At 37.9% G+C, this 14,630-nt stretch overlaps 1 protein-coding gene across 5 annotated transcripts in view; it reads right to left on the bottom strand.

Moving 5' to 3' along the window:
- VCL (vinculin) overlaps positions 1 to 14,630 on the bottom strand; it is a 115,664-nt gene that overhangs the window by 30,600 nt on the left and 70,434 nt on the right. For 3 of the 5 annotated variants that reach the window (XM_072823657.1, XM_072823659.1, XM_072823661.1), the window contains exons 5-8: positions 13,896 to 14,018; positions 11,980 to 12,140; positions 3,245 to 3,338; positions 2,287 to 2,434 (exon numbers count right to left, since the gene is read on the bottom strand). In XM_072823657.1, the coding sequence (XP_072679758.1) occupies positions 2,287 to 2,434; positions 3,245 to 3,338; positions 11,980 to 12,140; positions 13,896 to 14,018 (526 nt within the window). The remainder of the gene's footprint in view (positions 1 to 2,286; positions 2,435 to 3,244; positions 3,339 to 11,979; positions 12,141 to 13,895; positions 14,019 to 14,630) is intronic. The other 2 variants (XM_072823658.1, XM_072823660.1) reach the window with 1 other exon arrangement.

The following is a 14,630-nucleotide window of genomic DNA, read 5'->3' as shown; positions in this document are numbered from 1 at the left end:
TGCCACCGTTTCACAAACTCAGATTTTTAAGCCACTCCGCCTGGTACTCTCAATGATGGGGTGGGGAACTTTATCAGTTGGTAGAAAGGCAAGCTTATCCTCCTAACCTAAGCTTCTGACTTTAGGATGAACTCCAAAACATCATAGCTCCCCTTAATAGTAGCATAGATCTGTCATTCATTTATCTGTTCTCCTAAAATTCATCTTTGTTTTTCATCTATACCAATATGTAAAGTCATGAACCCAATAATATTTATTGCCAGGTATGTTTCATTTGTACTTGAGGCTTCCCCTTAGATGTGCTGAGGAGTGGAAGGCTTTTGGGACCTTTTACAATTTAATTTGCTTTTTTCTTTCAACTCTAGTCATTCGTGATGAGAAACTTTTTAGAGGACAAAAGTCCAAGTGTGAAAATGTAAAAAATATTTATAATATTTCATTCAAAATAAAAGTTTACTGGGTCCCATGGAGGAAAAATAGATCCTTACAACCTAGAAACCCTAGCAACTGAAAAGAAGTTTATCAATGAGGAAATTGTTGCTGAGCCTCAGCCACTAAAATGTTAAATAGCTAGGCATATTTAAGAAAGGCTAACAGGGAGATAGCTTGCTAATCTTTCATCAGAAAAGGACACTGCAGGCTCCAGTGTGAAGCAGGCCCACAGCTCATCACTGTTGTAGCCTTGTCTCTTTACAGATTTACAGTCGATCCCATACAGCAACCACCTTGTTCTCTTGCTCAAATTCATCTTTCTCTAAACACATACAACTGTGTATTCGAGAATTCCAAGTGAAAACTGTCTACCACACTGTGAAAAGGCTGCAGACAAAAGAGCCAGCAGTGAGAAATTAGAAGAGCCAAGAATCTTGTCAAACTGCACTGGCAATTCTCCGAATGGGAACAGAACTTCTTTTTGTCCTTTCTGTAAAGTTCTTGTCATGCTCATGACAGGGGAGACTGCTTCACAGCAGGAGAAAAAGGCTCATTGAGCTCAGTGAGACCGCATTTATTTATGCAGTTCCTTCTCCCTATAAGGTAAAGACTCTTGACCTGAAACCCTTGGAACTTCCAGGGCTACGGTGAATCCACGAACCTCTGGAAATTACACATATTACACAGGCATGTTTATGGGCATCTTTTTATGTACAGATTAATGGCTTTCATCAGATAAGAATTATCTTGACCCAAAAGGTTAAGAACCATGCCTTTAAGAACTGTATTCTTGGGGGACCTGGCTGGCTCAGTCAGTGGAGCATGTGACTCTTAATTTCAGGGTCGTGGGTTCAAGCCCCGTGTTGGGTGGGGGGATTACTAAAAAATAAACTTAAAAAAAAAAGGACTATATTCTTTTTTTCTTTTTTTAAGTAATCTCTACATCCAATGTGGAGCTCAAACTCGCAACCCCAAGATCAAGAGTAGCACATTCGACCAGCTGAGCCAACCAGGTACCCCAAGAACTGTATTCTTATGTCTATTCTGTTAATACATTTGAAACCAGGTCTAACAGTGTACAACTTGTCAAGGGGTATTTCTGAGGCCTGTTTGGAGACCCTGCATATTCCAGTTATCTCAAGGTGTTTCATGACATTCTTGAAGCCAAATTAATATTCAGCCACACCAGTAGTCCCCATATTTCAATTCTTGAAATTGAGTTTCAAGAATGCCCATATTATAAAATTCCATAAAAATGAGTATCTTTTAGAACTTCATTGACTCTACGGGTGAGTTCCAAAGAAGCCTATGTTATACTGAGTTTTCTTAATAACAAACTATATATAGTATACAGGGGGAAAAGTTCTAGAAGTCAAGCCTTGAAGTAGGTAAAAGAATTATGAAACCAAATGAATAATGATGAAATAGAAACTCAAAAAATCCTAGAAATAATCAACATACATGATAACTTACTTAAGTGGTTTTTTAAATAATGCAAAACAATTCCAATATTTTCACTCTTTATGTTTCTTTTTACCCATCCTTAATAAAAGATATGCCTACCCATGCCAGACTTCACCACTGCCCCTTATTCATCATAAGCCTGTGGCTAGAAACTAAGATACCAGATTTCCATTTCAATTTCAACTTTACTACAAGGCATCTGCCTACTTTAAAAGTTTATCAAAGGAAAAGTTCACTTCAATCTCAAGAGAATTCATAGACTATAATAATCTGTTATCCATTCATCAAAAAGAACACAGTAAAATTAGCAGGCCCTTACTCTCTGAATCACTTTGTCAGGAATGCCATCCAATCTGTTACCTAACTCAGGTAAGAGTAGAGGAATTTTACCTGGCTCGGAGTTCAGCCACTTGATCAGTCATCTGCCCCAGCATTTTACAGGTTCCCAGGATCTCCCTGCGCTCTTTGCCTGCGCAGAGTTCACCGACTTTTCCAGCTTCATCTAAGATCTGTCTGATGGCCTGCTCACCAGCATCCCCTAAAATAAAGAGATATTCAATATCTACACTGTTGATGCATTAATTATTTAGGAAGGATGCTTTACAAGTCATTTCATTCATGAAGGAATGGATGATTTTAAATGACAAGTGAATAGAAGACAATACATCTGATAGCTAACCATGCCCTAACAACCAGAGGGTGAGGTTTCAACCGCAGATACTTCTAAAAAAGATACTTGGAACCATATCCATCTGGAGATGATAAGCAGCTTGTGGTAAGAATATGGATGATGAAAATAGGCTCTACTAATTTAATACTACTTAGCACCTCTAACCTCCATTAGGCTTTTCACGTCCATTCAAATATTAATCTAAAACTGAATATTAGATTAGAAAATCCATAAAACCTAGCTCAATAACCCATTTGGGTCTTTACATAAGTCAATTTTGCTTTCCAATTCTTATTGGCATCATCATTTAATCTGTTTAATTAAGTACTTTGTTGACATAAATGGAAATCTGCCCAATGGGAACTAAAAGAGAAGAGTTTTTATTCAAAATAATTACCTTTCTGATTCAGGGAAGAAGTGAACCAATAATCTAGCAAAGAATGCCCAGCTCAGCTTGGTTAATTCCTCCAGAATGAAAGGTGATTGGTCTTTGCCCTTCATCCTTTTAAGGACCAGTAAATGCTTTGATTAGTCAAAACTATTAAAGAATAGAGTATGTCCCTTAATGTTGCAGTAGTTATCTCAGAATGAGGTTATGGGAAGATTTTTCTTTATTTCTTTTGTTGGCTCAACTTTTAGTTTTTTATTGTATCTGTCAGAGAAGCAGAACTAGATTACCTGGAGAGGCACTGGGATCACGGAGCCAACCTTTGGCCTGGTTCAGTTTGGAGTCTATGGAGGCCAATGCTCTCTTCATGGCTTCAGTGTCCTTTTGAAGAGAAATACAGTTATTTTATTTGCAAAAACTGAGATACCATGATACAAAGTAAGACAGAGAAAAAGTTACAGCACTTAACATACAATAGCTAAGGTAGTCCTACAACAGCCTTAAAAATACTCTCATCACACCAGAATGCTTATTTCTGTCAAAATGCAGCATCGTGCATGCAAATCTTCAGTTAATTCTATTTTGTTTTCTGATCTATTGCTAAACTGTGAAAACTGGTAAAAATCACTCAAGCCAAAAGATGCTTAATGTCTGCAGCAGGAAAAAGCCCTGTTGTCACATGCCTCATTATCAGCCTTCTACTCAACAATCATCTACTGCGGCCCTGGCACAGCCCTCCCTGCATCAGGGAAGCCTCATTAGCACGTGGTGTCACAAATCACAGTTCTTTTACATCTTGTTCTGAAATACACAAACACTGGATAATGCTTCACTATACTTAATTAATCTGAAAAACTTGGAGTTACTGGCTGGAAAAAAATGGAAAATTTTAATCTAGCAATTTAGTTTTAATTCCACAAATAAACCACTCCATGTAATGCAAGAAAAAACTTTTTCTGGCCTTCTCTGCCATATTCTTCATCTTCCTCATTCTAAGTTCCCTCATCATCCTAACCTGGAAGAAGAGGCAGGATAAAATAAGTGGGTCTCAATTTATTGTTTACAATCAGAATTCATAACGGTTAGTATTAAATTACCATAAAACCTCCCAAGACATAGCATGAAAAGCTGAAGCACACTAAAAATAACACCTATAATTTGATGAAGTTGTTAAAATACACAAAAATGTAGAGAACAATGTAAAAAGTACCCAGGTATCCATCCTCACAACTGACAGGCTGGCTATCTCGTAAGTCTCTATTTAACACCTTAAAAGACAGATGAGGGGCTCCTGGGTGGCTCAGTCAGTTAACCGCCTGACTCAATTTCAGCTCAGGTCTTGGGATGGAGCCCCATGTCTAGCTCCATACTGTTTGGGATTCTCTCTGTCCCTCTGCCCCCACCCCACCACTCATGCCTTCTGTCTCTCTCTAAAATAAATAAATAAATAAAATTTAAAAATAAAAAAAAAGACAGCTGAACTCCTTTTGCTCTAGGGAACTGGCTCTTACAGAGTTCACACAACAAAGCACAGAGTTAACCTCTGAAATTCTAAGCAATGCCCTGAATCTCTAACTTTTTTTTCACTTCCCAGTCCTGCAAAGTGGGGTTCTTAAAGGTGTTGTATCACCACTCTTCCACATGGGGGCACGAGGAGCTTCCCCACTTCTCTAATCCACTCAAGACCCAAAACTAGTACAAAATAAGCACTGGCAGCGAGCGCCCAGTGGGGTAAGGTCAGCAGCCTGACCACACCTTTTCCAAAGTATCTATTCAAACTATAAGGACTCTCAGCTTTAGTATTTCCTCCTTCCCCATCTAAACAGATAAAGTTTGTTCTTCTGTCTTAACCTCAGCTATCAAAGGCTCTAAATAACAAATTCTCAGCCACAGCAACTGAAGAGAAGTGAACTAAATAACCAAAAAAATGTAAATAGAATATTTTTTATTATCAAGTTATATGGAATTATGGAGGCTATCTCTCAAAAGAAGGCAGGGAGAGTCATAAGAGTATCTCTTTCGAAATCCATTTGAATTAGTACAAGTAGACAAATGGCATTTTTTAAGTGCTTGTATTCTCAAATAGCTTAAATATCTACTCCTCCTCCATCTTGTTCTACATTAATCTGTACAACAAACCCTGTCTTTAAAAGCCAGCTTTAGCTTGATTCCAGATTAGCAAGGCCCAAATCAATACCTATTTTAAAAGAGGCTCAGACAACTCCCAACCTCAGAGAATTAGATAGCCTAGGGTCTAATACAAGTTACAGGATTTTGTCTAGGCACAGAAAAGAAAAAATCATAATCTCTTCCTAGGGAAGTCTGTGCCTACTCTAAAGAGAAATTATACCCATGTGAAAATAATTTATAATCTTTTAAATAACCATTTCTCTAACACGCTATTATTTTTTCAGTGAAAAAACTGGAAATTGATTTCATTTCAAAAGATCAAATATTTTGTGGGTCTACTCTAGCATTAAAGGCTACTCTTTGAGGGGATCCCTGGGTGGCTCAGTGGTTTAGCGCCTGCTTGGGGCGCGATCCTGGAGTCCCGAGATCAAGTCCCACATCGGGCTCCCGACATGGAGCCTGCTTCTCCCTCCTCCTGTGTCTCTGCCTCTCTCTCTCTCTCTATCATGAATAAATAAATAAATAAATCTTTAAAAAATAAAAAATAAAAAAATAAAGGTTACTCTTTGGGGGCTCCTCATTGGCTCAGTCAGTAGAGCATGCATTTCCTGGTCACCGGGTCATGAGTTTGAGCCCCACATTGGACATGGAGCCTACTTTTAAAATAATAATAAAATAATAATAATAATAATAATAATAATAATAATAATAAATAAAAAGGCTACTAGTCTGGAAACTAACTTTAATTGATGATTTCCTGCATGATAGGTTCTGTTTTAGGTATTGCTTCCCCTCATTACTTCATTGAACCTCAAATTTAAATGCAATTTTACAAACTAAGAAACAGTCCTACAAATCCAACTGATCACAGGTTTGCTGACATCAAACCTCTTTATTTTATATTAAATGAAATTCATGAGTTTTTTTTCTTTTACCAAAAAGAGTTGCCGAAGATTCTAACCTTCAGTAATAGTAAGTCTTTCCCTTGTTGATTTTGGCTTTGGTTAATACTGACCAGAAAATAAGCTCTAAAAATCAAAATCCTAATCCTTACTACCATAAATGACTTATTTTATTCTTCACTGCCCAAAAATGATTTGAAACATGATGGAAATAGTAGCTTTGCTCTATTCAGTACCCTCAAAAATCATTGCTTTTTTTCTTCCTAATAAAGCATGAATGGCCACCACACTTCAAGGAAAGAATCTAATCCTCGGGAAGTGAGTAATTTACTCCTGAGTGGGAGAAGATGTGACATCAATAAGTTAAAATTGGGCAGCCCCGGTGGCGCAGTGGTTTAGCGCCGCCTGCAGCCCAGGGCGTGATCCTGAAGACGCTGGATCGAGCCCACCTCAGGCTCTCTGTATGATGCCTGCTTCTCCCTCTGCCTGTGTCTCTGCCTCTCTCTCTCTCTCTCTCTCTCTCTGTCTCTATGAATAAATAAATAAAATCCTTAAAAAATAAAAAAAATAAGTTAAAATTAAGAGGTGCTAATTTGCCCCTAAAAATGATCCATTAAAAGTTGAAATGAAGCTACATTATTTAAAGTGACAATTTCAGTTAGTTACCAGAGTTTTTAATAGCATAAATTTTAGACAATTTTGAGGATTTAAAGCAGTAACTGAAAGGATCACTTTTTTTTTTTTTTTTTTTTAATGATAGTCACAGAGAGAGAGAGAGAGAGAGAGAGAGAGAGGCAGAGACACAGGCAGAGGGAGAAGCAGGCCCCAGGAGCCCGATGTGGGATTCGATCCCGGGTCTCCAGGATCACGCCCTGGGCCAAAGGCAGGCACCAAACCGCTGCGCCACCCAGGGTTCCCGAAAGGACCACTTTCGATTCTTTCTGGAACAGAGCAAGTTTTGAATAATCATTTAAACACATTACACTTTAATGTCCTATCAAAATAAAAAAGGTCCATGGGAACAAATATTTTGGTCTTCTAAGAATCTCATATATACTTCTTTTGAAGAGCAGTCTTTACTCTGGAATTGACAGAACTGTCATAAGCATCATAAGAAGTATATTTTTTTAAGAAGTATATTAATAGAGAAAAAAATCGCCATTGGAGTATCTTTGTAAAATCTCAAATTTGGAAAAGAGAAAAGTCTCCATTAATCTCTTCTCTGGGTTTTTGTTGTTCTTTTTTGTTTGTTTGTTTTGTTTTGTTTTGTTTTGTTTTGAAGAGTGAGTGTAAAAAAGACCAGATCTAGGCATGCAGTTTTAGGGACAGCTAACAGGAATCTGGTCACCTCCCCAAGGTCCCTTTTACAGTGAAATTCTTATGAGTTCAGATTTTAAATGAAAAAACCACACTGACTTGGCAGTCTCACACACACCAAAAGGTGGAAGGACAACCTTAAAAGAACTACTTTTTATATGCTCTCCCAGGAACTGAAACACTCCTGAAATTTAATATAGAATTAGTTCTAAGGAACACAGAATAGTACTGAGAACCCTGGAGTTCCTCCTAGAGATAATCAAAAGGAACTGTGATAGAAAAAGTGAGGTCCTACAATGCCATGTTCTAGAAAATTTTCAATATGGGACTAAGGACTGCCTCTTGTTTGCTGCCCAATCTACTCTCCCTTTTCCCTCTGACACCTCCCCTCCCCACTCTTCCCACTCTGTTCCATTACTGATGGCATTTCCACCCCTTAATCCGTGTTTTAAACAAATGTTTCTGGAAAGAATAAATGGGCAGTAGAACAAAATCTTACAAACTACATTTAAGTAACGAGAGAAAGTTGTCTCCCCCTGAGACTTCAGGCAAATTAGGCTTTAGTTCCTCATCTTTAAGAATACCTTCCCAGCTCTAAAATGCAATGCCACCTATGTGTGTACAATCAGATGTACCAAGTAGAAGATCACTTGGATGAGAAGGGAAATATCAATTGCTTCAACATTTTGGGCTCTTCTTCAGTTTGAGGGGAGGGGCTAAAATATGATAAATGTCTGAATTAACTACTTATCTCAAACTCTAAGAGATAAGTCCTCTATTGTATTAGCTGCTAAAAGAAAACAGTCTAAGACTCATTAAAAAGTTCACATATTGTCAAATCATTATGCGTGCACTTGAAACTATTATAACATTATATGTCAACTGTATTTCAGTAATAAAAATAAAACATCTAAAGTAGAATCGTTTTAATTAAGTCAATCTTAAATCATGTTTCATTTTCACAGTAGACATTCTAATAATGTTACACTTACAACCTTTTTTTTCAAAAATGAAATAAATATCAACACTTAAACCTCAACTATCTGTAAGTAAGACCAAGTAAGATCACAAGTTCTAAACAGTATTTCCTTCTCTGGTAGGGTACAAAAATCTTCTGTGCAAGACATCTTGTGAGTCAGTCACTACTTCTACCCCACCACCAGCCTAGGCCTACAGGGGCAGGAGATCCACAAGAACTAATTCTATGGGTGCCTGAGTGGCTGAGACGATGAAGCATCTGCTTTTATTTAGCTCAGGGCATGATCTCAGGGCCCTGGGATCGAGGCCTACATTGCGCTCCCTGCTCAGCGGGCAGTCTGCTTCTCCTTTTCCCTGTGTGCTCTCTCTCCCTCTCTCTCAAATAACTAAACAAAATCTTGGAAAAAAAAAAAAGGGGGTGGGGGTGGGGAGAGAACTAATTCTGAATAACAGCATGGGATGACTCAGGGTCAGTTGTAGGAGCATCTAGGTAGGGTAAAAAAATTCTTAGCTTAAAATTTTTCTCACTTCCTCTTAATTCTCAGCATGCATCAAGAAACAAGTAATATAAATATTTTAAAAAGAGATTGCTAAATTTACAAAGGGCAGAATTAGAGTTGTATTTAATTCACAAATTTCTTTCATAATGAACACTAAATTCATTTTTAATGATCACTATACGAAGATTATTGATTTCAGGAGGGGAAAATTTTTATTCTCAAAATAAAATGAAGCATTTAAACTCAAAGTACTTTTAAATGTGTAAATATGTAATTTGAATGTAGGTATAAAAGGTAAAATAATCAGCTATTGCACTGCCTCTTTAAGAACTTAACTTATTCGGCAAGACGCACTTTTACCAAAAATTTTTTCCACTTACTTTCTTCCCCCACTTTTCTAGAGGAACCATCACTTTCCAGGAGAAAACTGCACCAATGGGGAAGCATGAAACAAGTATGGTAAGACAAAGTTAATTCTTAATTGGTAGGGTCGAGAGGAGGTAAAAGATATCACGTATTAAATAGAATAGGGACTCAGTGTTCACAGATAGACGCAAGGTCTGATTAATTCACTGCTTACAGGTGAGCAATGAAAGATGCATAATGCTAGTAAACTAAAAAATAACCAAAATTCTAGGTACCAATTTACCTTTTCAAGGTAAATTTTTTTTCCCTCATTATTCTTGCAACTAATAAAAGTAATTACAGTTCAGGGGTAGCTGGAAGTAGAGTAGATGGATATGGGGTCAGAAGTAAGATCTGTCATATATTATCTTTTTATAGCATTTTGATTTTTGAACCAGGTAAATGTAAAACCAAAACAAAATGAGACTTAAAAATGAACAGTTCTTGCTCATTCTGATGTCATTTTGTACTTGAGCTTCTTTTGGTTGAACTAATTTTATTTACTTTCTTTCATTCTGATAGTTTTGCAACACCCCGTACAGTCTGGTTCCTTCCAGATCAGCATAAAAATGAGACAGCTACAAGAATGTACACAGTGGGGACCAGGTTCATTTCCCTTGTATATCTCCCCAGGTGCCACATCCTTATCCTGAAAAACTCAACTGACCACATTTCAAAAAAAAAAAAAAGAAGAAGAAGAAGAAGCATCTCTCAATGGCACTTGTACAAAATAAAGCTCAGCAACACTTATTTACTAAATGATGGATAATTTTTCCCCTCCAAAAATAGAAAAACATTGAGGTGGTAAGACCTGCTCCTCTTTTTTTTGCTATTTCTCATCTGCTAGAAGCAAAAGAGAGAGAATAAGGAAAGAGATTAGGTTAGGGGAATGTGAGGTCATGGAGAACTATGGATGATTCACAGCTTAGCAGAACATGCAGTGAACCACGGGCTGAAGTTAGGAAAAATCTTAGATACACTTAACTTTTTCCCTTTTTGATTTTGAAGGCTAGGGTCACTGTGAAGGACAGGTGACCCATCTAAACTCTTCAACCTACTCATTTTCATTATGGTTTAAAACCTCAATGACACGTCTCCAAAAGCAGAGACTGATATGAAATGCAAATAGAGAGATGGCATCTGCTACAAGTTTCATTTCCCAAGAACAGGGTCCATAGGTCACTTGGAGGTCACCCAGCTACTTAGAGAAACTTGCCCTTCAAATGAAGTCAGTGGGAATGACCAGGCCAAAACAGTTCTTAGGAGCCTGTTCAAAAAGATGAAAGCATCCACCAAATACAGAAAGCCTGATATCCCATAGTAATGTCTTTTATTTTGCTCTCCCAAAAGCAATAACTCAATATGAGCCAGAGTCAGTTTGCCTGGCACAGCCCCGAGGCCCTATTAAATCACATTCTGACACATATTCGAGCACAGTGTAACACACCGGCACACAGAATAAGGCACAGCACACAGCACAAGAAAACCTTACAGACATGCTTTTTTCTCTTTTTAAGCGAAAAAGAGACTAGAGGGCAAGAGAAAGCTTACCTTCTAAATGTGAGAAAAAGAATAAAACAGACAAGAGAACAAAAAAAGATGCATAAAGAAGTCATAACAGGGAAGTGAAAGTTGTCAAATATGCAAAAGCAAAATTAAGTACAATATCAAAGACTTAATAAAATGATTTTACCATATAGATTGAAAATACAGTCTTAAAACTTGTTCAAGAACTTTGTGTCTCTGTAAAATCCATAGTTAAGCTAATTTCCTTCTGCATATTTAGATTCACTTTCTGGGCAATATGATTTTAAGACCCAGCTTTGACCTTACCTTAGAGGTGTTCTGAAGAACAAACACAACCCTACTGAGCACCCAATGAAAGTCATACTACAAATCCCCTCTTTCTATACAACCATACTGGGCACCCAATGGAAGTCATACTACAAATTCCCTCTTTCTATACAACCATACTGGGTACCCAATGGAAGTCATACTACAAATCCCCTCTTTTCCAGGGGGGGCCCTGGAAACATCATTTGGGTGGAGAAGCTGGATCCTGGAGGCAGTGTGTTTCCCCCATTGGTTGTATCTTGGGCTCCTATAAGGAAAGAATAAACCTAAGTGCCTCAGATCTCCCAGACAGTCACTAGACAAGGAAAAGTAGACCAGAGCAGTATCAACATAAGATCACTGCTGCTAGGCTCCAGAAGGAATCAACCCTTCTGGAGTTCAGAAGAAATTCTAGATAAAGGGTGAAGGAACCCCTCAAACTCAAGGACGAATATGAAAACCAATATTTTAATTAAGCTTTCCTTAAGGAAAATGGTATGACAAACAGACACACCTAGAAATGCCAAGAGTTTCTCCTCTGTAGATTTCTTAGGTCAAAGATTGGTTAAGGATAACTTTCCATAAAATTAAATTAACAGTCATATTCTGTATCTTCCTTGGTCACCTAGCAACAACCACCCATATAATAAGGCAGGGTTCCCACCCAGGGGAGTATACACCCTACAAGAATTCCTCCACCAGCCCAATGAGTGTCCAGCTTAAAGAATAAGCAACACATCTCAGTCTTCAATCAGCCATTCACCCCACATGCCTATTTATTTGTTCTAGCCTGGGGCAAAGGGAATTTGCAAAAGCAGCAACTAACTCATGAAACCCAGGAAAAGTGAAGTAGAAATCATTTCATAATATCTCAGTAGTCTTACGTTACCCACAATTACAAGATAAAGTGTGAGGGGGAGAATTCAGGAGTTTGCTTATTTCTCTTCCAATAACACTAACCTTGCTGGCCCAGGCATCTTCATCCCAAGAAGTGAGTTGTAATACACGAATGATCTCATTAATTTCAGCACTCATCTTCTCTACAGTAAAATTGCGATTTTTCAAAGCTTCTTCTATTCCTTGGTTTTTTGAATTTTTAGTTGTTACAAAAATCTTCATAGCTATAAAAAAATAAACAAACAATCAGAAACTAAGCTCGGAATTTAATCTTGCTGTATAAAAACATTCACACAAGATGTTCCACACTTTGAGTACATGTTTTGGGTTTCTAAGGTCTTAAAAAGACTATATTAGGCTAGCTCAGTCAGTAGAGCATGTGACTCTTGATCTCAGGGTTTTAAGTTTGAGCTCCACATTGAGGGTAGAAGTTATTTAAAAAAGAAATCTTAACAACAACAAAAAAGAATATTAAAAACAAAACAAAACAAAACAAAAAAACACTGCAAGTCTGCCAATGAAGTTCCACTATCAGTAACTTTAAGGTACAAAACATCATTAAAACATGATCAGGGAGTTAATTTAACATGCATATACTGATGACCTACAAGCACAAAACACCCAGTGTCTTTCTAAATCAGTTATCTTCCCAGCCCTAACACTGGCCCCATCTAACATACACCTAACAGGACAAGATGAAAACAGTCAATAAAACTAAATGGAGTATCCTGCTATATCCCATCGTAATGGAAGATCCCAAAATGTTGAGTTTATCTTCTGGAATTTCTCTCAACATGTAGCAGGAACTTTCTAACCCCCAAAAGTAAAGAAGACGAAAATATTAATTTGAAGCACTGGAGAAAAAGGCTATCTTCCCATAAAACAATTAAAATTGTTAAAAATTAATCAACACTGGGACACCTGGGTGGCTCAGCAGTTGGGCATCTCTGCCTTTGGCTCAGGGCGTGATCCCGGAGTCCTGGGATCGAGTCCCCCATCAGGCTGCCTTGAGGAGCCTGCTTCTCCCTCCGCCTATATCTGTATCTCTCATAAATAAATAAAATCTTAAAAAAAAAAAACAATTAATTGACACACTACTGAGTGACCTAGATCAGAAAGAAATCTTACTCTCAAAACCTTTCTACCATATGGAACAGCCCCTCAAAAACATATTTCCCATGGAGATTATAAGACTCTACTTACAATTTTTTTGTTTTCTAGTTCATATGAGGGCGTTCTGAGCTCCTATACTCACCTCTCCTTTTTTAGCTACTACCTGAAATGTCAAAGCAGGAAGGCAGGAACTGAGGATGACTGTGCCATGCCTCGTAAGATTTTGAAAATAGAGCTGCCCCCTTCTGATAGTTAAACTAATTCACCCATAACTTGATTAAGATAACTTACGTAAACTGTGAGGTGTCTGGTAGATACTAGACAATAAATATAGCTCCCTTTTGCTAGCTGAGACAGCCGCCACCAGGCTCTACCCAGTGGGAAAGTGGTCCCATGTGGTATAGACCACCAACTCTATAATGTAGAGAACAGTTAAATGTCTTTTAGGAAAAAACTGTGTTAGCATGACACTGAAAAGGGCTTTGGGCTCACTTCTTTATCCTACAGTGCTCCATAATATCTATTCCGGCTCCTAATTTTTTTTCATAACACAAATAAAAATGTAAAAATTCCTATAGATACTCCATCTCCCAGAAAACAGGCCTATTAGGACTTCAGAACAGAGCCGGGCAACAGGAAGAGCAGCTTCAAACAAAGAAAAGGAGGAGAGCTCTCCTGGTGAATACTGATGAATACTGGTTCTTAGCCAATCAGCTGCAGCCATGTGGTAACACCCAATCTATCAGGTCTCATTCTTACCCAGCCTGAAGGACAGGCAACTAAGCAGTAAAGGAAAATTAACAACAGAGTTTAGAGTATGTTGACATTTTTTTTTTCCTGTAAGATAATGTAGAAGCAGAAAATACCTGAAATGAGAACTGGCAGCAACTCTTTCACGGTGTTCATGGAGTTCACCAACATTACTCGGTGCTCCTGGTGAGTCAGTTCCTGCTGCCTCTCATCAATCATCTTGGCCATCTTAGTCATTCCTGAGGCATAAGGAATAAATCATGCAGGGTGAGTAGTGAAATATCCCAGACTGGCTTTCTGAGCCTAAGTCCATTATGAATGATGATGAGAGTCCAAAATGCCCACTTAAATAACAGATACTACCACTGAACTGTAAGCATTTATGACATAGAATATTCTGGACAATTCTTACTTAATCCAATTTCATTCATTTCTATTAAACATACTTTATTAAATGTAAGTCCTGGGCACCTGGGTGGCTCAGTTAGTTAAGCGTCCGCCTTCGGCTCAGGTCATAATCCCAGGGTCCTGAGATCAAGCCCGGCATCGCAAGGGGCGCCCTGCTCAGCGGGGAATCTGCTTCTCCCTCTGCCTCCACCCCTCCCCCCTACTCATACTCTCTCTCAGGCTCTCTCAAATAAATAAATAAAATCTTTAAAAATTTTAAAACATAAGTAAATAAGTAAATAAATGAAAGTCCTAAATATGACATAATTTTCACACGTTTGACACAAATACTTCACAAATACAAAAACATACTGAAAAAATAAATACATGTTTGTTAAAAAATAAATAAAAATATTTTTCCTGGTTACCACACATACCAGGTCATGTCATGTGTCTGGCCACTG

This window comes from Canis lupus, chromosome 4, assembly GCF_048164855.1.
Source record: "Canis lupus baileyi chromosome 4, mCanLup2.hap1, whole genome shotgun sequence".
NCBI classification, from domain to species: domain Eukaryota; kingdom Metazoa; phylum Chordata; class Mammalia; order Carnivora; family Canidae; genus Canis; species Canis lupus.
The sequence above is the reverse complement of the archived record's forward strand: the minus strand, read 5'-3'. Positions and strand labels throughout refer to the sequence as shown.